Source organism: Mus musculus, chromosome 15, assembly GCF_000001635.26.
Source record: "Mus musculus strain C57BL/6J chromosome 15, GRCm38.p6 C57BL/6J".
Lineage (NCBI taxonomy): Eukaryota > Metazoa > Chordata > Mammalia > Rodentia > Muridae > Mus > Mus musculus.
The window spans coordinates 3,384,177-3,410,351 of NC_000081.6; the positions used below are offsets into that span (position 1 = coordinate 3,384,177).

Below are 26,175 nucleotides of genomic sequence, written 5' to 3' on the forward strand. Positions count from 1 at the left end.
GTGTTGGGGGAAACTTTGTGTCACCTGCATTTCTTTCAAGTGTAAATTTTAACTATTCATTGACAATGAAGGATGTTCTAGGTCCTTACTGGGAACTAGAATGTACAAGGATTATAAGATACAACCTCTAATCATAAGTATTATACAGTTTATTAATAGGAGATAGAAAATGCACAAAAATTTACATTAAGCTCAACCTATTATGATTTTAGGACACATAGTAGAGTTGAGTAGAGGTAGCTGAACAATATTCAGTCTAATAAATGTTGGATTAAAATGAGAGCCACAAAGAGTATACAATACATACCATGTATTTTATAAAGGGTCTAGGTATTTCTGCTTAACTATAATCTTTCTGAGAACTTTATAAAGTAGCTGTTCTTAACATTTAGAGGCACTTCTGCTAAATTAACATAGAATTAAACTGCCAACTAAATACTTGTCTTTATATTTATAGGTCACTGCAGCTCTCAAGACTCTTTGGAGAAACCTCTTTCTGCAATAGATGGTGATTAATACAGAGATCTGTGACTAGCCCAGAAGAGACTGCAGAGTGCTCAGCTTTAAATGAGACATCTGTATCACACCCTTCACATCTCAGGAGTTGGAAAGACCTTCAGAACCAGAGGAAGTGGATGACTGCAGGGAACAGTGTTTATTGGGTAGGCATGTCACAGCTGCTGCACACGTGAATGCCCATCATTTATGACTGCATGTCAAAGACCTGGACAAGATCAAGGCAGAAACAATTCCAGCATGGACATGGTGCTCACAAAGCACCACAACTGATGGCTGCTGGCAGAGGGAGAGTTAGTTTTCTTCAGATCCATCCCTGATAGGCTGCTCATGTTCCAATTGATAAACTGCAGCCACACATATGCTGGCAAGACTAAGAAAACTCAGGGAGTTTAAAAAAAGAGTATACGAGACTAGGAGGAAACAGTGGTGGTTAGGAAAGTACAAGAAAAGGTAGAGGGGAGGTTGTAGAGAACAGATTTACTTGAAACACATTATAATCACATATAGAATTGCCAAACAATTCTTTGAAAATAAAAATGTAATTATAATACCTAAAACGAATACAGAGCACAAAGAAGAAATGACTAGACATTATCACACAGGGCATAACTCATAGATTGAGGACTTAAAGTCATGCTGTGTACTTCAGAAGGCAAATTCTTAGACATTGCATTATGTAATTTAGAAAGAGAGTCACAGAGATTCCAAGATAGGGCATGTTTCTTCTTGGGAAGATTAGAAGCTTTGTATAGAGGAATATTTAAAACCATGCCCAAAGGACAAAAAAAAGCATATTTTATGATGGACTGTTCCATATCAGGAAGAAAGAGATGAGTTCTCGTAAAGGTGATATAGTGATTCAAGAATACAAGAGATGGGGCTGGAGAGATGGCTCAGTGGTTAACAACACTGGTTGCTCTTCTAGAGGACCCAGTTCAATTCCCAGCATGCACATAGCAACAATTATTTGAAACGCCAGCTCCAGGGAATCTGACACCTTCATAAAGATATATGTGTAGACAAAAAAAATTAATGCATGGAAATTAAAATAAACATAAAAAACGATGCATGGAACAGAAGTGTGGAAATTATAGTGGCTCTTTGTGACCCTTAACTTGATCAGATTGAGATACATAAGAGATGAATACACTTCTGGGTAGGTATAATTCTAAAGAAGACAGAGATGCAGACAAGGAAAAAAAACTTTTCTGAACATGAGTAACACTCTCCAATAGTCTGGGGCTCCCAGTGGAACAAAGCTGGAAGGCAGAAAAAAGCAATGCATGTCAGTGACCCACGTTTGAGCAATGCCTCTGTTGCTGCTCTAGTCTGCTCTGGCCATTGCTTCTGTCTTCTTCAACTTTCGATAGGGACTCATGCTGGTGATAGACTCTTTAGGTGACCCCTGACCTTGGACTGGGATTATGTATTGATTCCAATTACTTGAACTGAATACTTATTGGATTTTTGGTTCTCCAACATGCAGATGGCCATTGTTGAATTATTCAGCCTATAACCCAAATAAATAAATAAATAAATAAATAAATAAATAAATGATAGATAAGTATGTTAGTAAATAAATAAATAAAACATACATATACCAGGGTGCACTGGACTGGATAGAAAAGACCTTAAGATTACTGCGACAGAACCTCTTGACTGTTTGGTGGGATCCTAGTGTGATGGATGGTATGCCCTGTCAACTTGACAGGGTCTGGGATCATCTTGGAGATAAGATTCCAGCTACACCTGTGGGAAGTTATTTACCCTCTGCCTGCACATGCCTGTGAGGTGTGAAGAATAAATAGTTAGAAAATGGTCTTTTAAAATGAGATGGAAATTTTTTTCAGAAGGACACACAGTCATGTGAAACCTCCTCTTTATAGGTTTAATAAAACCTTATACATTTTGTTTAACGTTTATCATATCTCTAAAAGAGTTTTTATTTTATTTTCCTCTCATGGGGCATTGTTTCCAATCTGAGAGTTTATAAACTTGCACATATGTTGATTGATTGCATGTTCTTAGTGTATTTTATGTTGAACACTGCTAGCTTTACAGATAACACTACTTCAGTAGAAAAGAAAAAGATATCCTTGCTATAATCAGGCTAGTATTTGGCATGGGGTAGGCTTTAGCATCATGTACACATCCAGTTAAGTGTTTATGGTATAGTGTGACAGACACACACGTAAGGTGATGTGAACATTTGGACTATCTATCCTGAATCATATTCTCCTGTGTGTTCTGTATGGACTGTGCACACTGATAAACACATTGTTTAGCACAGGGCTAGCTTTGTCAAATCTTCTCTAGGATAAAAGGAAGATAATGTTTAATAAAGAAAAATAGGAAAGGATGGACTATTTCCTTGTGTGAAAGTATCAGAATGCATTTTCTAGATCTGAACAACCGGTCTCCAGAGTTCTTATTTGTCACAAACAGGAAATCATTACATTAGAAATGATAGGTACTCATCAGTCAGGATTAAACCTTGGATTTTGACTAGAGGTAATGGTTAAGCTCCTCACATTTTGTGAGCTGATAGAGAAAATGGCTTGGTGAGATCATGCTTATCAGTTGAAGGGAGATCCGAGAGCAGTGTGTACTGTAGAGGATGGTTCCGATGCTCTGCTTAGGCCACCAGTGAGCATCCTTTCTCTGCCCTGTCTTCCCACAAAAAAGAGCAAGAAGGATGTAGCCTTCACCAATTGAACGGCTACTGCATAACTCAAACATAATTCACACACGGCCTCCCCCTCTATAGCCTCTTATACTTCTTAGAGAACATATGAACATCTTTGACCCTTCCAAACCAGCAGAATCAGAGGGGGTATGCTGTCTGGCACACATGATAAATAGATGAGGTTTGCTGAACATCTTACAAGTCCACACTTAGGGGCACCTCCAAGGGAATGATATTTAAACCTCACATCACAAATTTACTGTGTAATTTACTCATGCAATTCAAATTGTGGTTTTATGACACTCATTATAAACAATTAGCAACTGCTTAAAATTAGCTAGGTATCCCCTTCTCTCTTCCTTTTTTTTTTTCCTCTTTTTTCTTTTCATGAAATGGCATCTAGTATATACTCTTTCAAATAAAAAAATCTATTCCTATAATGTAATTAAACAAACTCCTACTAAGATTTTTAGTGATGTAAAGGAGTTAAGAAGAGCATAAAACATGACCATTGAATTAAAGGCACAATGTAATTAATTCCTATAGTCCATACACTTGATTGTATTTTATATACACACTAAGCAGGACTGAGGTGGAGAACTTTGGGTCCCAGCACCCCCACCTTACCAGTGGCTTTACCACTAATCAAAGTAAGCACACATAGAAACATACAAACACACAAGTAATCAAGATTTCAGGAGGTAAATGTTATCATTGAACAATGGACAAAGTTCCATAGTAGAACAGAAGGCAGGAAACCTAGCCTTGGAGGATTTGTGGAACCTTTTTCTGTGAGCTGAAGGTTGAGTTTGGTATTGTAGATAAGGGGAAGATTAGCAAAGACGGGGGGGGGGGGGGCGGTGTTCGATGACATGTAAAAAATAGGCTGCTTATATGAAGGCAGAATTGTGAGGTATATATGTAAATTTGGTTCGGGAAATAAATTCCATTTTTTGCCAATGCAAGCATTATATAAATACTACCAAATATCAACAACAATAATGTTAAAAACAAGTTTGTAAAACAAGGCATAATAAAGCCTTCTCTTAACCTGCAAGCATAAACAAAACAGAAAAATAAACCATGACCTCTATACAGAAATTGAAACATAAATCCTGAAAAATACTTTTTGCTTATAAAATTCAAACGCTGTCACTTTTCCTGTTACCAGTATCCCAAAGAGAGAAAGAGAAAGGAGAGTAGTTTGAATTATAGTAACATATGGAAACCATCAGTGCAAGTTAGTAGAATGACAGAAATTCTTACTTGTCCCCAGGCTTGGATTGATTCTTTGCAGAACTGGGGAAGCTTTGCCAAGAGTAGCTGGTGTAGCTGAAAAAGAAAGAGAAGAAAATCATTAGTCATCCCTGTAGAAAAACGATCTTCTGTGACCCTGTTATAGTGTCATTTTTGTATAATAGGCTTCCATGCCAACCCCCCCCCATTAAAATTAAAGCTGTATCTATGCATTAAAAAGAGCTTGTAAAGTCAGAGCAAATGGAAGCCTTTTGGTTGTCATTACCTCAGGTCGCATGCCCAGACACAATACAGAACAATGAGAACAATTCCACCATCTATCCTTTGAGTTCAAACTCAAGTTTCCCTTGTGCATAGGAAGGAGAACACAGGTTTCTTTAGAAAAATACAAATCCCACATTTAATTAAAAAATTATTTTTGGAAATACTATAAGTGAGAACATTCCTGGGCATGGGGAAAGAATAAGGGGAAGGGCAAAGCAGAACAAGTGAGGCCCTGGAGTTTTTTGAATAGGCAGCAAGTGAGTCAATCATTGTAATACAGCTGGGAGCAGGCTGTCTGGAAGGTAGGCAATAGTGGAAAGTGCTCAGTAAGGCTCCTTCCAGCTGGGTTCCTTTGCAAAGGCCCTAGCTACAAAGAGTCTGACTTGTTGTCTGGTCTTGGTGGAAAGTGTGTAAGAGGACTGGATAGACCAGCTCTTGTTACTACACAGAAACAACAAATACTGAGATTTAAATGAAAGCAAGGGAAGCTATGTGTGACACTGCTAAATCTATATTTAGTCTTCCCACTGTATTTTAACATATACATTTTTAAAATATTTGTAATACTCAGAGCGATGAGTCTTTTCATACACTAATGAGTTGAGTAGTGGCTGGGGATTTCCTCCCTCAGGATGGAAGCTGGCATGGGAAAAAACAGATTTATGGTTGTAGAACTGGAATTTTTTTCAGTGTTATTCAAAGCCTCTAGGGAGGAAGGAGGGTCTAATGGCTAAGCTCATCACCAATGGTCAGTGGTTTAATAAATGTAGTCAGAGAATACAACATTCACAAAAAATTGATAGTATGAGTTCAGAAGCTTTCAATTGGTTGATAACCTGGAGATGCTTAGAGGGCACAGTGGCTACAGCATGTTCTTCATATGTTATGGTTTCAATATGGAATTTCCTCTAAGGGCCCATGTGCTAAAGCTATGATCCTCAGCCTGACACTACTCAGAGGTGGTAGGAATTTGAAACATAAAGGTGAGTTAGGAGGTCTTCCCATCACTTGGGGGTAGGGGGGTGGGGGACAGTGATTTTAAAACAAAACCTGGACCCTTAGCAATTTCTTCGTCCCAAGGAAAAGTGGTTTCTCCACATGCTGCTGCTACAGTGTCCTCCATTTCATAGGCTCAAAAGCAGTGGAACCAACCACTCATGCTCTGGAAACTCCAGAGTTCTCCAAACCTGTGAGTCAAAATAAACCTTCTCTCTTCATAAGCTGATTGTTTCAGATATTTGTTACAGTAGCAGAGGCTTATTAATATAATACCTCATTATCTGTCTCCTTTGTGATGCCCTCAGTAAAAAGCCAAAGTCATTAATTTAATGTCTGAGTTCTGTGAGCTGGTGTAGCAAATTCATCAACTCTAATAAATGAGTCATGGGAACCAGCTTGAAAAAAAAAAGACATTTCAAAACTTTAGTACAGTCTATTTATAAATTATAGCAAAGAAATCTTTCAGAAGTACAGTATATTACATACATTTGTCATCTGAAGTAGGAAGCAGTTTTGTGGGGCTGAGCTATCAAGATGAGTGATGTGAAAGTATCTGTAGGTAGTTTGCATGGGAATTGAATTGTATTATAGGATGTTCCCTCTCACCTCGGTATTAGCCAATTGTATTCTCACTTAACATTTTGGTGACCAAAGGGCACCCAAGTATTCTGTTTTCAAGAGTGTGGCCAGACACATTATGTTTGTTTTCCCCATATTCTCTCAGACAACTGATAATATTGTCTTAGTGGAAGGCCATACACTGGGTACTCTGTCTCACATAAAACACAGGGAAGAAAAAGAAAAGAAAATATGGGCACATCAGTACTCAGCACACACTTCACAGCTCTGCCTACATAAACCAACATACACAGGTGAGACCCCTCCCTGCCTCACTCACCCTAATCCCCCTGCCCTACCTGATGGGAATTTCAGCTAGCAGCTGTAGGCTGTGCCCCACCCTGTCAGAGCTCCATCTTCCTTCTGGTCCACCCCTACACCTGAAGCAGATGCAGATCAGCACTCTGTGCCCCACCTCACAGCTCCACCTGCCTTCCAGGAAGTCAGCTCCAATCTGACACTCATAACTCAGACTGCCTCCCAGGAGGCCTGCTCATACCTGAGACACACAGCTCCACCTTCATCTGGGAGGCCTGCTTCAACATGGGACACCCAGGCCAGCCAACACCAGAGACAACCAGATGGCAAAAGGCAAGTGCAAGAACATAATCAGTAAAAGCCAATGCAATATGGCACCATTAGAACCCAGCTCTCCTAGTACAGCAAGCAGTGGATAGTCTAATACTCCTGAAGAGCAAGACTGTGACCTTAAATCCCATCTCATGAAGATGATAGAGACCTTTAAAAAGGATATAAATAAGTCCCTTAAAGAAATGTAAGAAAACACAATCAAACAGGTAGAAGCCTTTAAAGAGGAAACAAACACATCCCTTAAAGAAATACGGGAAAGTGGTTGGGTAGGGGAGCGGGGGTGGGGGGAAATAGGAAAATTTCAGGATAGCATTTCAAATGTATATAAAGAAAATATCTAATAAAAATAAAATTAAAAAAAAAAGAAATACAGGAAAATACAATCAAACAGGTGAAGGTAATGAATAAAAGGATCCAAGACCTAAAAACAGAAGTAGAAGCAATACAGAAAACACAAAAGGAGGTAATCCTAGAGATGGAAAACCTACGAAAGAGAACAAGAACTACAGATGCATGCAACACCAATAGAATACAAGAGATGGAAGAGAGAATTTCAGACATAGAGGATACCATAGAAGAAATGAATACATGATCAAAGAAAATGCCAATTGTAGAAAGTTCCTAACTCAAATCATACAAGAATTTTGCAACACTATGAAAAGACCAAACTTAAGAATAAAAAGAATAGAAGAGGGTGAAGCTTCCCAGCTCAAAAAGCCAAAAGACATCTTCAACAAAATCATAGAAGAAAACTTTCCTAACCTAAAGAAAGAGATGGCCATAAATGTACAAGAAGCCCACAGAACACCAAATAGATTGGACCAGAAAGAAAATCCTCCTGTCACATAATAATCAAAACACTAAATGCACATAACAAAGAAAGAATATTAAAAGCTGCAAGGAAAAAAATGCCAAGTAACATATAAAGGTAAACCTATCAGAATTATACCTGACTTCTCTGACAACAGATGCTGGCGAGGATATGGAGAAAGAGAAACACTCCTCCATTGTTGATGGGATTGCGAGCTTGTACAACCACTCTGGAAATCAGCCTGGCGGTTCCTCAGAAAATTGGACATTGTACTACCGGAGGAGGATCCCACAATACCTCTCCTGGGCATATATCCAGAAGATGTTCCAACTGGTAAGAAGGACACATGTTCCACTATGTTCATAGCAGCCTTATTTATAATAGCCAGAATCTGGAAAGAACCCAGATGTCCCTCAACAGAGGAATGGATACAGAAAATGTGGTACATTTACACAATGGAGTACTACTCAGCTATTAAAAAGAATGAATTTATGAAATTCCTAGACAAATGAATGGACCTGGAGGGCATCATCCTGAGTTAGGTAACCCAATCACAAAAGAACTCACATGATATGTACTCACTGATAAGTGGATATTAGCCCAGAAACTTAGAATACCCAAGATACAAGATACAATTTGCAAAACACATGAAACTCAAGAAGAAGGAAGACCAAAGTGTGGACACTTTGCCCTTTCTTAGAATTGGGAACAAAACACCCATGAAAGGAGTTACAGAGACAAAGTTTGGAGGAGAGACGAAAGGATGGACCATTTAGAGACTGCCATACCCTGGGATCCATCCCATAATCAGCCTCCAAATGCTGACACCATTGCATACAAAAGCAAGATTTTGCTGAAAGGACCCTGATATAGCTGTCTCTTGTGAGGCTATACTGGGGCCTGGCAAACACAGACGTAGATGCTCACAGTCAGCTATTGGATGGAACTCAGGGCCCCCAATGGAGGAGTTAGAGAAAGTACCCAAGGAACTAAAGGGATCTGCAATCCTATAGGTGGAACAACAATATGAACTAACCAGTACCCCCGGAGCTCATGTCTCTAGCTGCATATGTATCAGAAGATGGCCTAGTTGGCCATCAGTGGAAAGAGAGGCCCCTTGGCCTTGCAAACTTTATATGCCTCAGGACAGGGGAATGCCAGGGCCAAGAAGTGGGAGTGGGTGGGTAGGGGAATTGGAGGGGAGGGTATGGGGGACTTTAGGGATAGCATTTGAAATGTAAAGGAAGAAAATATCTAATTAAAAAAAAAACAAAGAATTATACCTGACTTCTCAACAGATACTCTAAAAGCCAGAAGATCCTGGACAGATGTCATGGAGACCCTAAGAGAACACAAATGCCAGCCCATACTACTATACCCAGCAAAACTCTCAATCACTGTAGATGGAGAAACCACAATATTCTATGAAAAACAAATTTAAACAATATCTTTCTACTTATCCAGCCCTACAGAGGATACTAGAAAGAAGATTCCAACATAAGGAGGGTAACTACACCCCCCAAAACACAAGAAATTAATTATCTCACTGCAAGGCCAAAAGAAAAGAATCATTCATACACACATAACACCCCCAACAACTAAATAACAGGAACTAACAATCATTAATCATTAATATCTCTCCAACACCACTGAACTCAATTCACCAATAAAAGGACACAGGCCAACAGACTGTTTATGTAAACAGGATCCATTATTCTGTTGCATATAAGAAATATACTTCAGGGTTGGGGGGTAATGGGGGGACCCTCACAGAGGAGAAGGGAAGGGGGAGGGACTCTGTGAGGGAGGAGTCTTGAAGGGAAGTAGCATTTGGGATGTAAATAAATAAATTAGCTAATTAAAAACTAAGAAAAGGAAAGAAAGATAAAGTGGGAGTGAGCTGACACACACCCGTTTCAGACCTGGTGAGTTTTTTCTTTCGGCTCCCCCAGGTGCTTTTCATGAATGCCTACATAATCTGGAAACATCTGGCTGTAAAAAGCAGCTGTCCTGTCTGCTACAAACAATGTGAAATCTAGTAGATAGAGTTAAGGCTATCCATCAAACACAGAATTCTAACATCAGTAGAATTTTTGAAAAAGCAGCTGTCCTGTCTGCTACAATGTGAAAGCTAGTAGACAGAGAGTTAAGGCTATCCATCAAACACAGAATTCTAACATCAGTAGAATTTTTGGACTGTGTTTTGGAGGGGGTGGGGCTGGTATCTGGGAATTATCATTGAAAATGCTAAAAAAAAAATTTGGATTTTTTTTCTGGTGAACCAATCAATTTTAAATTGTTATTATAAGATTTAAAATTTCATGTCTATTGGTTTTCAAAGTTTCTATTTACTCTTGAAATTTTACAATTTTTTCATTTATTGTAGTTTATTTAATACCAAAATGATTGAGACAAGTAATTAACATAAAAGCCGGTAATACATACTCCCCAGAGTGAACAAAAGTACTAAACATCAATTTTAATATGAGCAGCAAACAAAAATTTTCTTTTATGATATCATTAAGTCTAGCTACTGCCTTCATAACTGAAGATGTGTTATTTGCACTAGTATTCTCATTAATATTTTGGGCTAGTCTCATCACCATCCCCAGTTCCTTGTCTTTAATCCTGTATTTTATTTCATTATCTGTCACCTCAAATTAAGCACAAAAATTTTTAAATTTACTTTTTATGTGTTTATTATTATTATTATTATTATTATTATTATTATTTTATGTGTATAAAGAATTTGCATCCTCTCTCTCTCTTTCTCTCTTTCTCTCTGTCTCGTGTGTGTGTGTGTGTGTGTGTGTGTGTGTGTGTGTGTACCGCATGTGTACCTGATGCCCACATAGGTCAGAAGAAGGATTTGGTAGACCTGGAGTTATGAATGCCTGTGATATATTATGTGGGTGCTGAGAACTTAACCCTGGTGCTCTACAAGAATAACAAGTGCTTTTAACTGCTGAACCATTTCCCCTGCCCACCAAATATTATTTGAAATAGATTTAAATAAATTTAGACATATGAAACAAATATAATAAACAGCAAGAAGGAACCAAGGTGAGATCACAGTGAGAGGTACATGCATAAAACCCATTTTTCATAACCTTTGGCTTTCCATCTTGTTGGTTTGGTTCATCATGAAGCCTAGGCTGGGATAACACCTTGGCCAGGACTTTTTTAGATGTTCATATCTTTGGTCTTCTATTTAAAACTTAATCTCACTTCAGGACCCTTAAAGATAGACTTGGGGCTTATTTGAATCTCTTCACCTCTCTTCTCAATGTGGCCACATTGACTAAATCTTCCTTTACTATATTCCTCTAAATAAATAAACAAAACAAACAAACATACAAATAAATGTATATGTTCTCCAACTCTAAGTTACCTGTTTCATTGACAATTATTTACTATTTGAGTTTATATAGATCAAAATGACAATATTAATTTAAGAAGAGAAAAGAGAAAAGAGAGGGGGAGGGAGGAAAGAAGGAAGGAAGAGGGAGAGGGAGGCGGAGAGAGGAGGGAGATGGAGGGGAAGAGAAAGGGTGAGGGAGAAGGAAAGGGAGGGGGATGGGGAGTGAGAAGGGGAAAGGGAGACAGAGAGAGAGAGAGAAGAGTGCCTATGGAATTACTCAGCATTTGTCTCAATTTTCAACTTAAAATTGAGAAAAAAGACATGGTGTGCAGGTCTTAGTTCGGCAGTAGCATTGACAAGTTTCCCCAGAATGATAACTGGGATGGAATGCGCAGGTCAGTTCTGAGAGCAGTAGTAGAGTCTGAGCCAAACTGCTTGTCTAGAAAACGTTGGGGGGCCTTGGCTCCCTAAGACATCTGCTGTTCCTTCCTCTGTGGCACATTCAGGGACATTTTCATGAAGCAAAAGCTTCACTCAGCCAACACACTCTATAATATGCAATGAATCAAGACAGACAAAGAACAAATGACATTCTAGTGGAAAGAACACAGATTTATGCTAGTGCCAAGGGCATGTTGGTTACAAATGTAATGCACAGCATGCTGCCTTAGCAATGGAAGTGTCACGCTCTTTCATCAATTCAAATTAGTGTCAGAGTCATGTACCCAGTGTCTCTAAAGTTCTGACCAGTAAGGCAAATAAAGAAAGAGCATAGACAGAGACCGCATCTCTGACAGCAATAACAATTAACAAGGCCAGCACACAGTGGTTTTGGTTATGATCTGTAGGGTTCCCATTTATTATGTAACCCAAAGGGATCAATAAACATTTTATAGGGAGCTTTAGATGCTGGGATTTTTAAAATGTCTAAAGTCCTCCACTATCTCAGCCAGGAGTCAGTAAAAGAAGCACTCAAACATGGGGTGCAGGGGGAGCAACATAGTATCTTACGTAACTGCAGACAAGCTTCTGCTGGGTGGTGGTGGTGATGGCTCTATGAAACAGTTGCCAAGTTTAGAACAACAAGTGATGGTGAAGAAGGACAGATGTATCTGAGTCAAGAACACTACAGCACAAATGTGCTTCAGCAAGACACAGTCTACAGACACAGGACTGTGATGCCAGGCAGTGTATTGAATATGTGAGTTAGGATATGTTGGATTGGGGATGAAATCAGGTATACTTTGGGAATGATCTCGCCAAAAGACTTAATTTTGATTCTGCAAACATTAGGGATCTACTGATTTGTTGTGCTCTGAGGGGGAAGTGCCTCCTTCTGGGCTTCTCCGGGAACAGGTTCCTAGGAGGAGATCTAATTGCAGAATGGCCTTCTCTAATGCACTTCCTCTACTTGTGCTTTCCAAATGGAGCATGTTTCTGAACCTCAGTTTATATCTGTAAAGCAGGGGCCTGCATGCATCGATGTAAGGTTTAAACTAGCTCCTACATATAAATACTTGCAAGTAATTACTAAATGCTAGACAGTTTTCCAGTTATGATTGTTGTCATTCTCATTAGTAGTCACTGCCTTAACTATGGGACAAGTCTTTTCCCAAGGACAGTTTGGCATTGACTTTCTATTGGGTCTTGTGTGATTATGGCACTTCATATGGATAGCATGCAGCCAAAAAGCCCAAGAACTCTACTTAGGTACTCCTGTAGGCCAGATGTAGTTAGTAGATTCTCCTTCTTCAGAGAGCTCTGGGGGAAGTAATACCAGTAGAGTATAGGATAGAAGCCCATCTATATAAGCACAAGCACAATCTGAGGCTAAGCACACTCAGTCCTAGTTCTCTGCTTCTAGTATTATTAGGGGAGCCAAAGTAGGAGGACAGTGTTCTGGCAAATACTGAGATCTTGCCACTTGTGTTAGAATGGCAGTTATAACCAGTCCTTAGTGAATAATGCAGACAAGAGTCAGGAGATCACAGTACTTCCTGAGACATCCATTCTCCCCAAAGAGAGGAGGTGAAGCAAAGTACCACACAGAGCACCTGGTGCTAAGTGAGCCTTGGGTAAGGGGAGCTATTGTATTACTCTTAACAATTGCTTACAACAATGGTAATGATGCTGCTGCAACTGTCATGAGATGCTCATCCAGGATGTCCTTGGAGAAGTGTTGTTTCCTCCCCTGGGCAGCTTAATTGCCCTCCACCTAGCAGCTGTGGATACTGCGCTTCCATCCCTTGCTGCTGTGGCTTATTTGCTTGTACTCAAGGGCACACAATGAGTTCCTCTGGGTAAGTATTACTGCTTTCATCTTTATGAGTCATTCGGAGCACAGGAGATGGTCCCTAGTACAGTAATACAATTTGCAAAACTACAATTGCTTTAAATGTTTGTATAGGGCCACAAGAGAATCTAACATTCTAGTGTTAGAATCTCCACTTAGAACCTTTCAAAGTTGTTGAGGACTTTTCCATTTTTTATAAAGTTTACTTATTCTTGATGATAGTATATATAAAATATTACTTCTTAGATCTCAGTTTCTGAAAACCTTCAGACCCATGACTAACTTTCTTTACTTTGGCAAATTACCAACTCTATTGCCAACAAGTACTTTCTCTGAATATATGCTTGCAAAGGGCTCAATATCAAATTCATTGTTTGTGGACACACAGCTGTTGTACCTCAGACTATCCTGCTGTCCCTGAAGGAGTTGGTATAATGGAATTATTAAAAAGTGCAGTGCAATATTTAAATCCCAAATTTATAATACGCTTAAAATGCACTTAGGCACCACACTAAGCATTAAAAAATTTTTTTTCTCATTTAATCCTTACAACAACCTTCTGGAAAGGTATTGTTATAAGTTACACATGTTGAGTAAGAGATTTGATCTCTGAGTTATTCAACTCCCGGAAGGTAAATAGCTTGTCATAGACTACCTAGCAATTATAGATTAGAGCTCATATTTGAATGGGAGCTACACACTAAGTTTATTTACTCCACTGTTTCCAAAACTTGCCAAGTCACCAAGATACTTATGATATTTATTACATCTATAGTTGAAGGCCCTAACTTATAGAATACTGGAAGCATTGGTCAGTGTCAATATAACAAAGTCCTATGAATATGCTAATCATTTCCTCCCATAGTCTTCAGGAAATCTTGTGACAAGACACATGGGGGAAAGAAACTCTGGTCTACTTTTAGGGCCATCCTGTTATACACCCCATCCTGGGCTCATTAGAAGAAATTTGATGAGCAGTAGAATGATTTATATGAATGTTTCAGACACTGTAGAAAGAATATCGATAGATCAGGTTGCTGAAGGCTTGGGCAGAAATGCCCTTCAGGAGTTGGTTTATGAGGAACTAGGAATGATGGGTGGCACCCTCTGAGCCAAGCCTCTTCCTATCACTTTCAGCAGTTGTTACCAGGCATATCCTATGGCTACAATTGCCCTCTTGGTCCTTGGGCGATCCTAATCCCATGGTGTAAGCTTGAATTTCTTTCCTTTTGTGGCTCATTAAATTAATTGAATTCCCACTCATAGTTTCTCTGAATTAAATTGCATTATCTTGTCCATACTCATTATGATTGTTGACAGCTGTGAAGAGGCCATGTAATGTGAATAAAAGTCTCTGAGCCCATAATGAGGATGGCTCCCATCTCTCCACGAAGGGACATGTCTCTTCTGTACTTGAACAGTAAATCACAGGACCCATCACATGAGACAGCAAGTTAAACAGAACAAAGAGGCAGGCCTGAAGGACTATTGTAATGGCAAGAAGGTTTTCATACCAGAAAATCTGCTAGAGAGCCAGATACTATGAAAGGCAATTGGAAGGAAAGCAAAAGTAGTGAAAAGAAGCATATGTTTGCAAACATCTGCAGCAGTTGCTTTGTATCCTGTGAATAGCTTGGCCAGCAGGTATTCAGAATCTAGACCTTCATTCTCCCAGGATTTATCTCTGGCACAGAGGGACTAATGGAGATGGTTCCTGTTTAAATTCAAGCTCTACATATCCCCTTTTCTGTCTTCAGTGCTCTGCTTGGGGAATTTACAAATATCCTTCCAATACTTCTGCATGAACAGAGGACATCTGCTTGCAATTAAAGACAGATCCTGGAATTGATCTTTCAATTACAGTCTGTTGCATTATAAGGTATAGTGAGTGAGTTTTGGAAAAACACATTAGTGGTGGTTTTTAATTTTATTTTATTAGTTTCAGCAAGGAGAAGAAGAGGAACTGCCTTGCAATCTGAAAAATTGCAAGGAGACTTTGCAGAAGGAAGCTGTGGGCCAGTTGAGACCAGCATTCATTTTCCTTGGGAAAAGTCCCTTTTCAATTGCCTTTGCTTTCCCTTCCCATGGCTAAGGAGAGCAGGGAAACATCCTACCCAGCTGTCTCACCTCCAGAGCTGCTTTTCATTATGAAGAACAGCAGGTGTGTCAACCCCAGGCCACAAGCAACAAGTAATGGGGTAAGCCCTACAACAACAGGAGCCCAGATAAATCACAGTGAAGATGAAAGCAAGGAGCAGGAATCACAAATCGCACTGGGTCAAGATTAACCTGTGGAAAGGCAGCCAGTGAAATATGACAAAGATCAGAAAAACAAACCAAAAGTTACAGAGTTAGACTGAAGTCTGCAGAGGGCAGAAGCATCTCTCCTTTTTAATGTTGTTTGAGATACTTTTAATATATATTAACCCGTTCATTGAAAACAGCAGAGAGAGGTTGATCTTAGATTAAGCTCAAACCTCAAATAGTGACTCTGTGTCACTATGTGTGTTCCGTGACTTCATGTCCTTAACTTGAAGTCACCCAGAGTGACACAGGCAAATCAGAAATGGATGCATCTTAGGGTTCACTTCTGTTGAACGCTGTGAAAATTTCCATCTGCTTTTCAATATCTCTTTGAATATCGTCTCTTCATCTTAGAAGAGAACTTTTTTATTTGTTTCAGTTGAAATATAATCTCCTCATTCTTTGCCTTTCTGCAACACTTGAAAAAAAAAATCTGGTCTGTGGTGTTTGCTATTTTTTATATCTTAGTTAGCAGACTTGTCCAATTTAAAAGAAAAAAACACTCACAGATTGAAGGTAATAATCGTATATTGCCCTCATCCCCATTCCTCTTTCACAGCACTTGTACAAGTCCTTAAATAGTGTGAATACATAGCTACAACTTTATTGAGTGACTCAGTTCCGGACAAGCTGCGAGACATCATGACGTTGTTCAGATCTCGAATTTACCATCTATCTTGTGGTCTCTGAAGTCTCAACAGGCACAAAAGTTTACATATAGTTTATCATTAGATCTGGTAACAAGTTTGAGCCATGAATAGTCAAATCTGGGGCAACATCAGCGTCAGTGTATTTGAACTAGCTCTCATGATAATTTACCCTGTGTTAATATCCCAGGTTTTAGTGAAAACAGGAAATAGGGAAGCTAGATAGCTTTACTCCTGTCTTGTTTTTGTTGGCAATGGATGTATGTCCCAGGGAACAATGGTCTTAAAACAATGAGGTGCTGGAGTCTTGTTTGTTTGCAGTGACAAATACTCGCGTCCTGGTAAATGACTGACAAATTAGTGGATCTTCTTGTTCATAGCCAGTGACAGGGAGAAACATGGCATGACAAAGATGTCTTCAGAAAGAATATATTATGCAGAGGTTTTAAGGTGTGTCTTTCCCCAGTCTGGGCACAGTCATCTTTCATAAACAGGTTGGTCTGGGTTGCTGTCACTCTGCCCCTGGTTCCTAGGCTTTTCTTGTCAACTTCTACCAAGAAGTTCTTCAACAAATTCCTAATCTCTTGGGAAGTAGATATTTCTGAACTAGATAAAGTGCTTTTGAGTTAGAATTGCTGTGTGGGAGCACAGTGCGTGTCGGGGGACCTGCCCCCAGATGCTGGGGACACTGTGGTAGAGAAGACCAGATGTTACTCAGGTGCCTTGGATCTATGCACTGGCATGTGTGCTGGGGAAGGTAAAGGAGAGAGGCAAACATGTATGCAATATAATTCCAGGTCAGAGTTCAGAATAGTAACACATAACCCCCCCCCCCCCCAGACTGTAGTCTGGTAATGGGCCACATATATTTGTGAAACAACACTCTAGGCTGAAGAAAACATGCACAGGTACTAAAATAGATTTGGGGAGTAGCAGAGGGTTGTGTGGTGGGAGCAGAGCGGGTGAGGCAATACTTGGGGTTGCAGAGATGCCAGATGACATGTCTTCTTGTAGCCAGAAGACCCTTTTGGATAGTTTGCTCCATCAGAGTCCATGAAATGTACCCCAATGAGATGGAGCACAGACAGCCCTCCACTGTGGTGTGGCCGTCCCACTTTAGTCCTTTCCAGCAGCAGTTGTGAAATGGGAGCTGCTGTGATTGAGTCTTGAGGTCATATGGTTTATGGCTTTAATTAAGCTGAGAGAGCACTTTGTTTGGGATATAGACACAGACCACTGGAACAGGTTTGTTCAATATATATTTACTAAATACCCATTAGGCACAAAGGGAGTGAGTAGGTTAACGCTGATCCCAAGATGCACTTATCCTTGTTTCTCTAGAAGTATCCTGAGACCCAGACCAAGGAATTTAGTTGGCCATGAAGCATAAGGCTGGTTTCAGGTCTTTGCCCACTTTTTATTATTCTTGCTTTTGCTAGAATAGGAAGATCAGAGATAATCCTCGTTTACAGAGGGAAGTTAATAATAGAGAAAACAAAATTAAAATCTGGGCTCCTAGTGATTCTCATGACCTTGAACGAGCGAGCGCTATTAGGACCCATGCCACTCGTGTCACAGTCTGAATAGTGTGCTGGCTTGTGTCTTGCATTGCTTTCTCTGCGTTTGCTTATATTCTTACTCCTCTAAATTTTATTTCAGCCCATTGAAAGAACTATGTTTTACCCAACTGCACACAGTAGGCCTTCAATCCACACTTATAACACAATGACTATCTGACTTTTTGTTCTAACATCCTCTTTTAAAATTAATATGTGTCTGATACTGTCTGCTTACTATTACCTGTAAAGGAAGCATCTTAGTGGAAAAGCATGCATATATTTTAATATTTTGTTGTGTTTTATGAGTATGGGTGTTTTGCCTGCATGTCTGTCTTGACTGCATGAATGTTTGTGCCTCATGTGTATGTCTGGTGCCTGAGGTGGCCAGAAGAGGGGTTTGGATTCCCAAGGATTGGAAATATAGATGCTTGCAAGCATCCATGTGCATGCTGGGACTTGGGTCCTCTAGAGGGGAGTAGCCTGTGCCCTGACCCTTCTCTCCAGCCCTTTGAGTATTTCCAAGATGCACCACATTTGTAGCACAATGAAAGAAAGTTTCAGTAAAGCTTCTCTCAAATGTTTAGAACTTTTTATATTCATTTTCTAAATTGTAACTTTGTGGAAAATGTTGAAAATCTACTTTATGGCTAACATGGAAGTGACATCCATATGATTTCATGATAGGAAACAGAAATTTGGCCTGAAATGACTGGTAGGTGATGCCGCGGTTCACTGTGCTCCTGGGGAGTATGCCTGGCTCTCTCTCTCTCTCTCTCTCTCTCAACATTGTTTTTTCCCTTTTGTACCTTCTGGTATCCTTCATGGTATTGTGCCTTAAACACAAATCTAGCTTTATATTAACAGTTAAAATTAAAAATAGTCAGCCAGAGTACTATTATTCAAATGTGAAATTATACTGAGCCCAAGACTTTGTTTTTTATAATGCCATTTTCCTACCAGAAGGAAACTATTAAATAGAAAAGTAGTTATATGCTTTTGCAAAGGGTTAAAATGTAGAACAGGAGTTTTGTTTTCCTTGCTTGAGTTACATTTAATTTGTTGATGATATGATATGAACAAAATAAAAAGTCTTATTGATAATCCATAGGTGGCGGCCTCTCCAGCCACTGTGCCTTGCACAGTGTTTCTTTGTGTCAGCCCAAAGGGGCACCCTGCCCATGGGCTTTTGGCAGGACGAGGACACTGTATAGCTTTAAATTTTCCCAGATCAAATATGGGAAAAGAAGCAGCTAGCCAAGCTCAGAACAGAGTTTCCATTGTACGGAGGCCAGAAGGTGAAGGAGGATGTGTAGGGTGAGGGGGACTCTAAGGAACTTATTCCCTGCTGGACTTTCTGGTGGATGCAAGTCTAAAAGGCACAAAAGGCACCTCTGGTTAGAGGGGGTAAAGGAAGACCTAGGGTCTCTATAATTTAAATTTAGAATCTGCAGTAAATCATATATATCTCCATCTCTATCTCCATCTCCACCTCTATCTCTCTGTATATTTCAGCTAATATAATTGTAGAGCCATCAAAATAATATGTACTAACATTCAAACTCCAACTGTGCCATATTTCGTCCTTACTTTCCCTAACTTCCAATCGCTTATTCAACAATGAATTATGTCAGTTCAGCCTAACACATTCTCCTGTCTCCATCCAGCACTAAGTTGTAGCCCAGACTCCCAGCTTCTCCTGCCTGAAGTATCATGAAGTTTCTATTATCCCGAAAACCTAAATTGGAATATCTGAATGGCCTAATGTCCTTATAAGAAAGTGAACACACAGGCAAAAGATCTGTAGAAGCCAGAACACCTGGAACACCAACATGATTTTAAACAAAAATCATACATGGTATATTGTTTCTGTTTTTAAAGAACAGCATGTCTGGAATCTCAAATCTCACTTGGTAAGTATACAATATTTCTGGCTTGTTAAGAGTTTCACTTATAGTAACTGCTACTCTTCGATTTTAAAGTTCTTATCTGAATGGCTGCTTCTACGTCCTAGTTTTTTCTTTGCTTCTGACTACAGTTCATTTATGTTCCTGAACGTTCTTGTCTTTGAAATAGGCTCTTGCTCTTAGTACTTGAAATAGCACTAAGGGTACTAGACACTTTGCTTAGCTCTCACAACTTTCAACTTGCTGGCTTTCCTTCTATCCCCCTCTACCACTGCTCTTTTTGGTCTCCCTAACTGGACCACACCCCTTGATTTTTGATTTTTGTTTGTTTGTTTGTTTGTTTTTTATTTTACCTTGTCTCTTAAGTATCAACCTGCCATGGAACTCTTCTCTCTGCTGCTTCAGTTATCATTTTTTCCCTGAAAACTAACTCACCTATATATTGGTGGTACCAAATGTATGTTTATGTTTAGTTCAAATATCTCCATTAAACCTTAGACTCTGTTCAGTCTCTCCAGTTTTTTCATGTGATCTCCAATTGTTGTTTCTATTCTAACAAAACTGAGGGTCTGGCAGAACCTGTTCCTTCTCAGGACTGCATTATCTCTGTATAGTCTTTCATCATCCACCTGGCACCTGAGCCAAAACTCTGTGTCATCTTTTGCTCATCACTTTCTGTAAGTGTAGACATGTCATTTACTCCAGCAACGAGGAATGCCACTTCTATTTCAACAGGTTTACTTCTCTGAACATCCTGTGTGTCCAGATCCTGCAGCCTCGACTTTCAAGAAGTTCCCTGTTTCTCGCACATGCATTTTTCTCCACTAAACTAATCACTTAAAAATTAAAACTAGTTTAAAGTATAAACAAGATAATGATACTTCATTGTCTAGAATTATCCACTCACCTCTTATGCACTCAGAAAGCTCAAACCCCTCCCGTGGCCACAGAGTTATACTTTATCCAGCCTGCCTTTCCTCCTTCCTCATCCTCCTTTTAAATAAAGTCACTTTAGTTCAGTTAATTCACAAATAAAAATATAACATAGCGAGTTTAATGAAGCTACTCAAATACATGCCCAGTCCCAAACTCTATACATCCTAGCGAACTTCTCTGTAGTTAAAATGGCCACTCTGAAGCAATGTAGATTCACTTTGGGTTGTTTCTTATCAATTGCATTTTAATTCACTTATCAACAAAAAAGTGATGCCATTAAGACTAGAAAAAATAACTTTTTAAAAGATAGCATGTATCCCCTGTCATGATTTATGTGTCCCTTTGCCTACATCCCATCATTCTGCATCATCTAATTTGATCCCCTTTCCTTTTTGTTAATAGAAACCTAACTTTGTCCAGCCATCTACCCCCCTCCTAAGCTGTTCATTTCTCAAAGGAGCTGAGTCAACTCTCTACTCTAGTACATATGGTTGGATTCAGGATGCCTCCATCCTCTTCTGCCATGACTAGTTCTAGAAGAGGGAAGCACCGTGGGAATGTTGCTTCTAGAAAGTTTAAGAAAAAAAAAACCTATACAGGATAGTGTACTCTCTTTGCTTTCTATATTTCATTCCAGCCCCAAAGATGAAGCTGATATACTCAAGAGGCTACAGGTAAATCAGCTTTTGGGACATGAATTTGGAGTACCTGGACTTAGTTAATCCTATATACCGTCCCTCTTCTGGTTTTCCAGTTACTTGAATGAGTTGGTTTACTTGCTACTTAAGTCAGCTTAAATTATGGTTCTGTCATTTGCCCTGTTCTTGACGGATGTGTTCCTAAATGGGCCTCAGTCTACTGCTCTAACTTCTGCCAATGTCTTCTTGGTGTTAGACCCAACCTTTAAATGTGCCAAGTTTAAACCAGCTTCAGTTCTTCTATTTCCAGCTCATGAGTGGTCTCTGTGTTACTGGCTCAGGTTTGGGCTCAGCACCTTCCCAGGAATACTTGCTCCTTCTAAACAATCTGAGAGACTTCACTTCTAGTGTAGCATTATGTTTGTATTTTTCACAGCTCTAATTTATCTTTGTGTTAAGGTGTTTAACCTCCCCCTGGCCCCCCTTTTTTACATGTATGTTCCTATCTTCTCCTTATCAGAATATAAGATCTGAAAACCAAATTATTCATCTTTTGTTATAGTACAGACATTCATAAACATTTATTAGGTGGACACAGGCATGGATGTAACCCTGGAGCTTATAGAAATGGTCCTTATCTATTTTCTCCATATTATCTGTAACACCTTTAAGGGCCAAAGGTTTTGTGTTCTAATGATACAACTCCAAATACTTTTCTAGATAAAGCTGTGATAATTTCTTTAAGTTAGAATTAGAGAAATGCTTGCTAATTTGTTTGGTTGGATGTAAAGGCAGACTCTTTGAGAACAAAGAACTGTGAATTTAGAAGGGAGCAGGAGGGAAAGGAAGGGAAGAAAGAAATAACATCTGCAACCCTGTAGGTGCAACATTATGAACTAACCAGTACCCCGGAGCTCTTGACTCTAGCTGCATATGTATCAAAAGATGGCCTAATCGGCCATCATTGGAAAGAGAGGCCCATTGGACACACAAACTTTATATGCCCCAGTACAGGGGAATGCCAGGGCCAAAATATGGGAATGGGTGGGTAGGGAAGTGGGGGGGAGGGTATGGGGGACTTTTGGGATAGCATTCTAAATGTAATTGAGGAAAATACATAATAATAAAATATTTTTAAAAATAAAATAAAAATGGTAATAATTGTAAGGAAATCCCCCACTGAAGCCATTAGTATATATAATGTGGATTTATTAATAAACTCTGTATTAAGCAGAAGAAGGTAGTGTCTTTTATCTATTGCCTAGCGATGGTGAATCATTCTTATTTCCTGACTCTTTGACTTAAAACCTGGGGCTTGCTTATTTCTCTTTTTCTTCTTAGCTGTTAGCACAGGTATTTGGACCATTCTTTTAAGTGTTTTTAGACCCATTCCTTGTCTATTTCACTATGAACAATTCTCTAATGGGACCCCATTTCCTCTCCTGTTCCTTACTTTCAAGCCTTCTGTTATTTATGTTCTGTGGAGGGATATGGCCCCTAGCCCTTCTAAAGTAGCATTTTTATCCTTCTATGCCTCTGCTATGGACTCAAGCAATACCACTGCACTAGTCTCATATCATTATTCAATGTTTCTTTAGTGCTTTGGCATCCTTTCCTTCTTTTGTCTGTGTCCTATTTTCTCTCCCTGTAAGCTTTTGCTTTTTATTCTTTCTTTTATGCTGAAAAATTTCATTGCCCCTTTCTGATGGTTACTATGGATGTGTGAAACACCATGATCTAAGCAACTTGGAGCACAAAGGGGATTATTCGTCTTATGCTCCTCAGTTCATCATCAAAGAAAGTCAGGGCAGCAACTCAAGCAGGGCAGGGACCTGGAGGCAGGAGCTGATGCGGAGTCCATGGAGGAGCACAGCTTGCTGGATTGCTTCTCATGGCTTGCTCAGCCTGCTTATACAACTCAGGCCCAACATCCCAGGGATGGCACCATCCACAATGGGATGGGACCTTTCCCATCAATCAATAATTAAGAAAATACACGACAGGCTTGCCTACAACCTCATCTTAAGGAGGCAGTTTTTTATTTGAAGCTTTCTCATCTATGATACTCTAGCTTTTGTCAAGTTGACATGAAAACAGACAGTAGACCCCCCCTTTCCAAAGAATTCTCTCTAATTCTTTCCAGAATGCCTGTCTTAATCAGGGCTCCGTTTTTTGATTGTTTATCAGATTTTATACTCCTTGAATTGAGTACAGAAGCTTTCTTTCTGTGATTTTTTTTTCTTTTCTGAAAAACACTGGTGAGAAGAACAGGGAGTAAAAAAAAATCTTTGTATATAGTTTACCATTAAGATGACTTTACAAACAGAAATGTGTGATGCAAGTGTGTATTGTAAACAAGTAGCACAACCGTGTTGGAAGATACAAGGGATTCCAAAATGTTATAGAAGTCAAGTTAAAATGTAGGCTATTTATAGTACTGTCTTCAAAAGAAAAAAAATCTAGCTAGAGCTTCTAGGATAGTAGTTTACATCATTTTCCTCTGTGGACACTTTACAATAGACATATTACAATTTACAGTAACAAATTTCTTTAACGAAAACCCCATTTTTCCAAATTTTCACTAGTGCATGCAGACTTTAAAGGTAGCCTCCTGCTTCTTGATCCTGACTTTACTCTTATTTATTATTATTATTATTATCATTTTATGTAAGTACACTGTAGCTGTCTTCAGATATCCCAGAAGAGGGCATCAGATCTCGGATGGTGGTGAGCCACCATGTGGTTGCTGGGATTAGAACTCAGGACCTTTGGAAGATCAGTCAGTGCTCTTAACTGCTGAGCCATCTCTCCAACCCCCCTAATTACTCTTATTTATAATTGGAAGAATGCAACTCGAAGTAAGGAGATGATATATGTATAGTACTTGAAGAGATTTTCCTTAAGCCCATTTCATAACAGAAGGCAGTTTTATTCATTCCACTAAAACATTTATAGTGACCGTTCTGTTTTCTAAATATGTAGTGTTTTGCAAGGTTAGGGCTAAAGAAAGAAGTGCTGACATGATTGCCAAGCTCAGTGGTTGCAGTGTAGTCAAGGAAGAAAACTCTTGGAGGAGAGGCCCCAAGACGCTCTTGAGTTTAGTGCTTGTTGATTCATAAGATGTTTAGGAAGTGGGAGAGGAATGCTTGTTCTGAACGCTTCTACAGTTAGTGACGTGAAAGCAAAGTTGCTGTAATTTATAACAAAAACACAAGCTTGTAAAGCTCACTGATAGTGCTGGGGGGTAGCTATATATTCTCTTTAGATTTTGATGCTGTGGACTTTAAATCTTCTAAGGGCATTTAAAAACTGTCCATATTTAAAGTTCCCAGGAAGGAGCTAGGAAGTGTCTGCATGTTTTCAGGACACAGAGAATGCCATATGATTGAAATTCCCAGAAGCTGACTCAGGTGCAACTTGGAACCTTCTCAAGTCTCACCACGTTGGTGAAATATTGGACTCTAGTTGTCAAGACATCCCCATTTCTGCTCTTCCATCAAGACAAGGTCTTTGGAGAGCTTACTATCTTAACTGTTTTTTTTTTCTTTCTCTTTCATCTAGGGTCCTCACTCTCCTTAACCCCAAAGATGAAGGACTCCCTCCTACTATTTGTAAAACCCAGGGATGAAAAATTCTGTTCTAGATGTACATAGTATCTGGAACCAAAAGGAAAATAAAAACTCGCAGGAACAAAGCACAAATTAATATATCAAGCAACTCTCCTGCCTCACATTAAGTGGTCAGTTTACACCTTTCACTCATACTAAGTGACTGAAAAGTATTGAAAGGCAGCACTTTTAGTCACTGTTTCCTTGGAAACATAATGAGGACTAGAATAGTAATGTTACACAGACACATAAACAGATACACATACAGACACAGAAAACAGACACACATATACAGATAGACACACACATGCACAGAGACACAGACACATATACACACAGACACATACACACACACATGCATGAACACACACAGACACAAAAACACACATACATACACGCACAAATACAGACACAGACATACTACATACACAAACATATGTACACACACACACATACACACTCTTCATGTCTTGTGAAAGGGTTGTGGGATGGTGTGATGTAGGGCTTGCAGCTGCAGACATTTGCTAGCAATGGAGAATCTCAGGCAGCACTCAAACTCCCGGAATCAGAACCTGCATTTCATGAAGCTCCCCAGTTAGTTCGTATGTACCGCAAAGCAAGAGAAGCAACATCCTAGATGTCTTTTCTAGTCCTGTCCTTTCCCATTCTTGAAACAAGCTCCATCCTTGGATTTCTTATAGATAGACCTTCTATCTTAGAAATAAAACAAAACAAACCAAAACCAAACCAACCAAACAAAACCCCCTAATCAATAATAGAAGGAGTCTTACTTTTAGGATTCATGAGCATCCTGCCCACCACAGACTTGAAATAGGAAAAACATTCACTGTTTACTTCTGTTGGGAACAAAGCATAGTTGCATTCTGCTTCTAAATTTATGCTGTTGATTTTACCAGCCCGTGTGTGGAGGGACTTTCTGAGCTGGGATCACTAAGCTGTAATTTGAGGAATACGAGGCCAGCCTTTGGTCCAGATTCCAAATGTGATTATGACCTGTTTACTCCAGATAGCGAGACATCCTCTGAGCCTGGTCACAAGTAGCTTTTAAAAGTTAATAGATTCAATTTGGCTAATAGAATTTGCACTTAGGTTAGCAATTCATTCCTTATAATGTCAATTTATCTTCCACCCAGAATCCTCTCTATTATAATGCCTCTAA

At 39.4% G+C, this 26,175-nt stretch overlaps 1 protein-coding gene and 1 long non-coding RNA gene across 4 annotated transcripts in view; one reads left to right on the top strand and one right to left on the bottom strand.

Annotated features, from left to right (window-relative positions):
- Positions 1-1,446, top strand: part of Gm41254 — an 87,133-nt gene extending 85,687 nt beyond the window's left edge. The window contains exon 5 of the long non-coding RNA XR_003951534.1: positions 458-1,446. This is a non-coding gene — a long non-coding RNA (predicted gene, 41254). The remainder of the gene's footprint in view (positions 1-457) is intronic.
- The window catches only part of Ghr (growth hormone receptor), a 265,598-nt gene that overhangs the window by 66,422 nt on the left and 173,001 nt on the right, over positions 1-26,175 (bottom strand). For all 3 annotated transcript variants that reach the window (NM_010284.3, NM_001286370.1, NM_001048178.2), the window contains exon 3: positions 4,472-4,537. In NM_010284.3, the coding sequence (NP_034414.2) occupies positions 4,472-4,537 (66 nt within the window). The remainder of the gene's footprint in view (positions 1-4,471; positions 4,538-26,175) is intronic.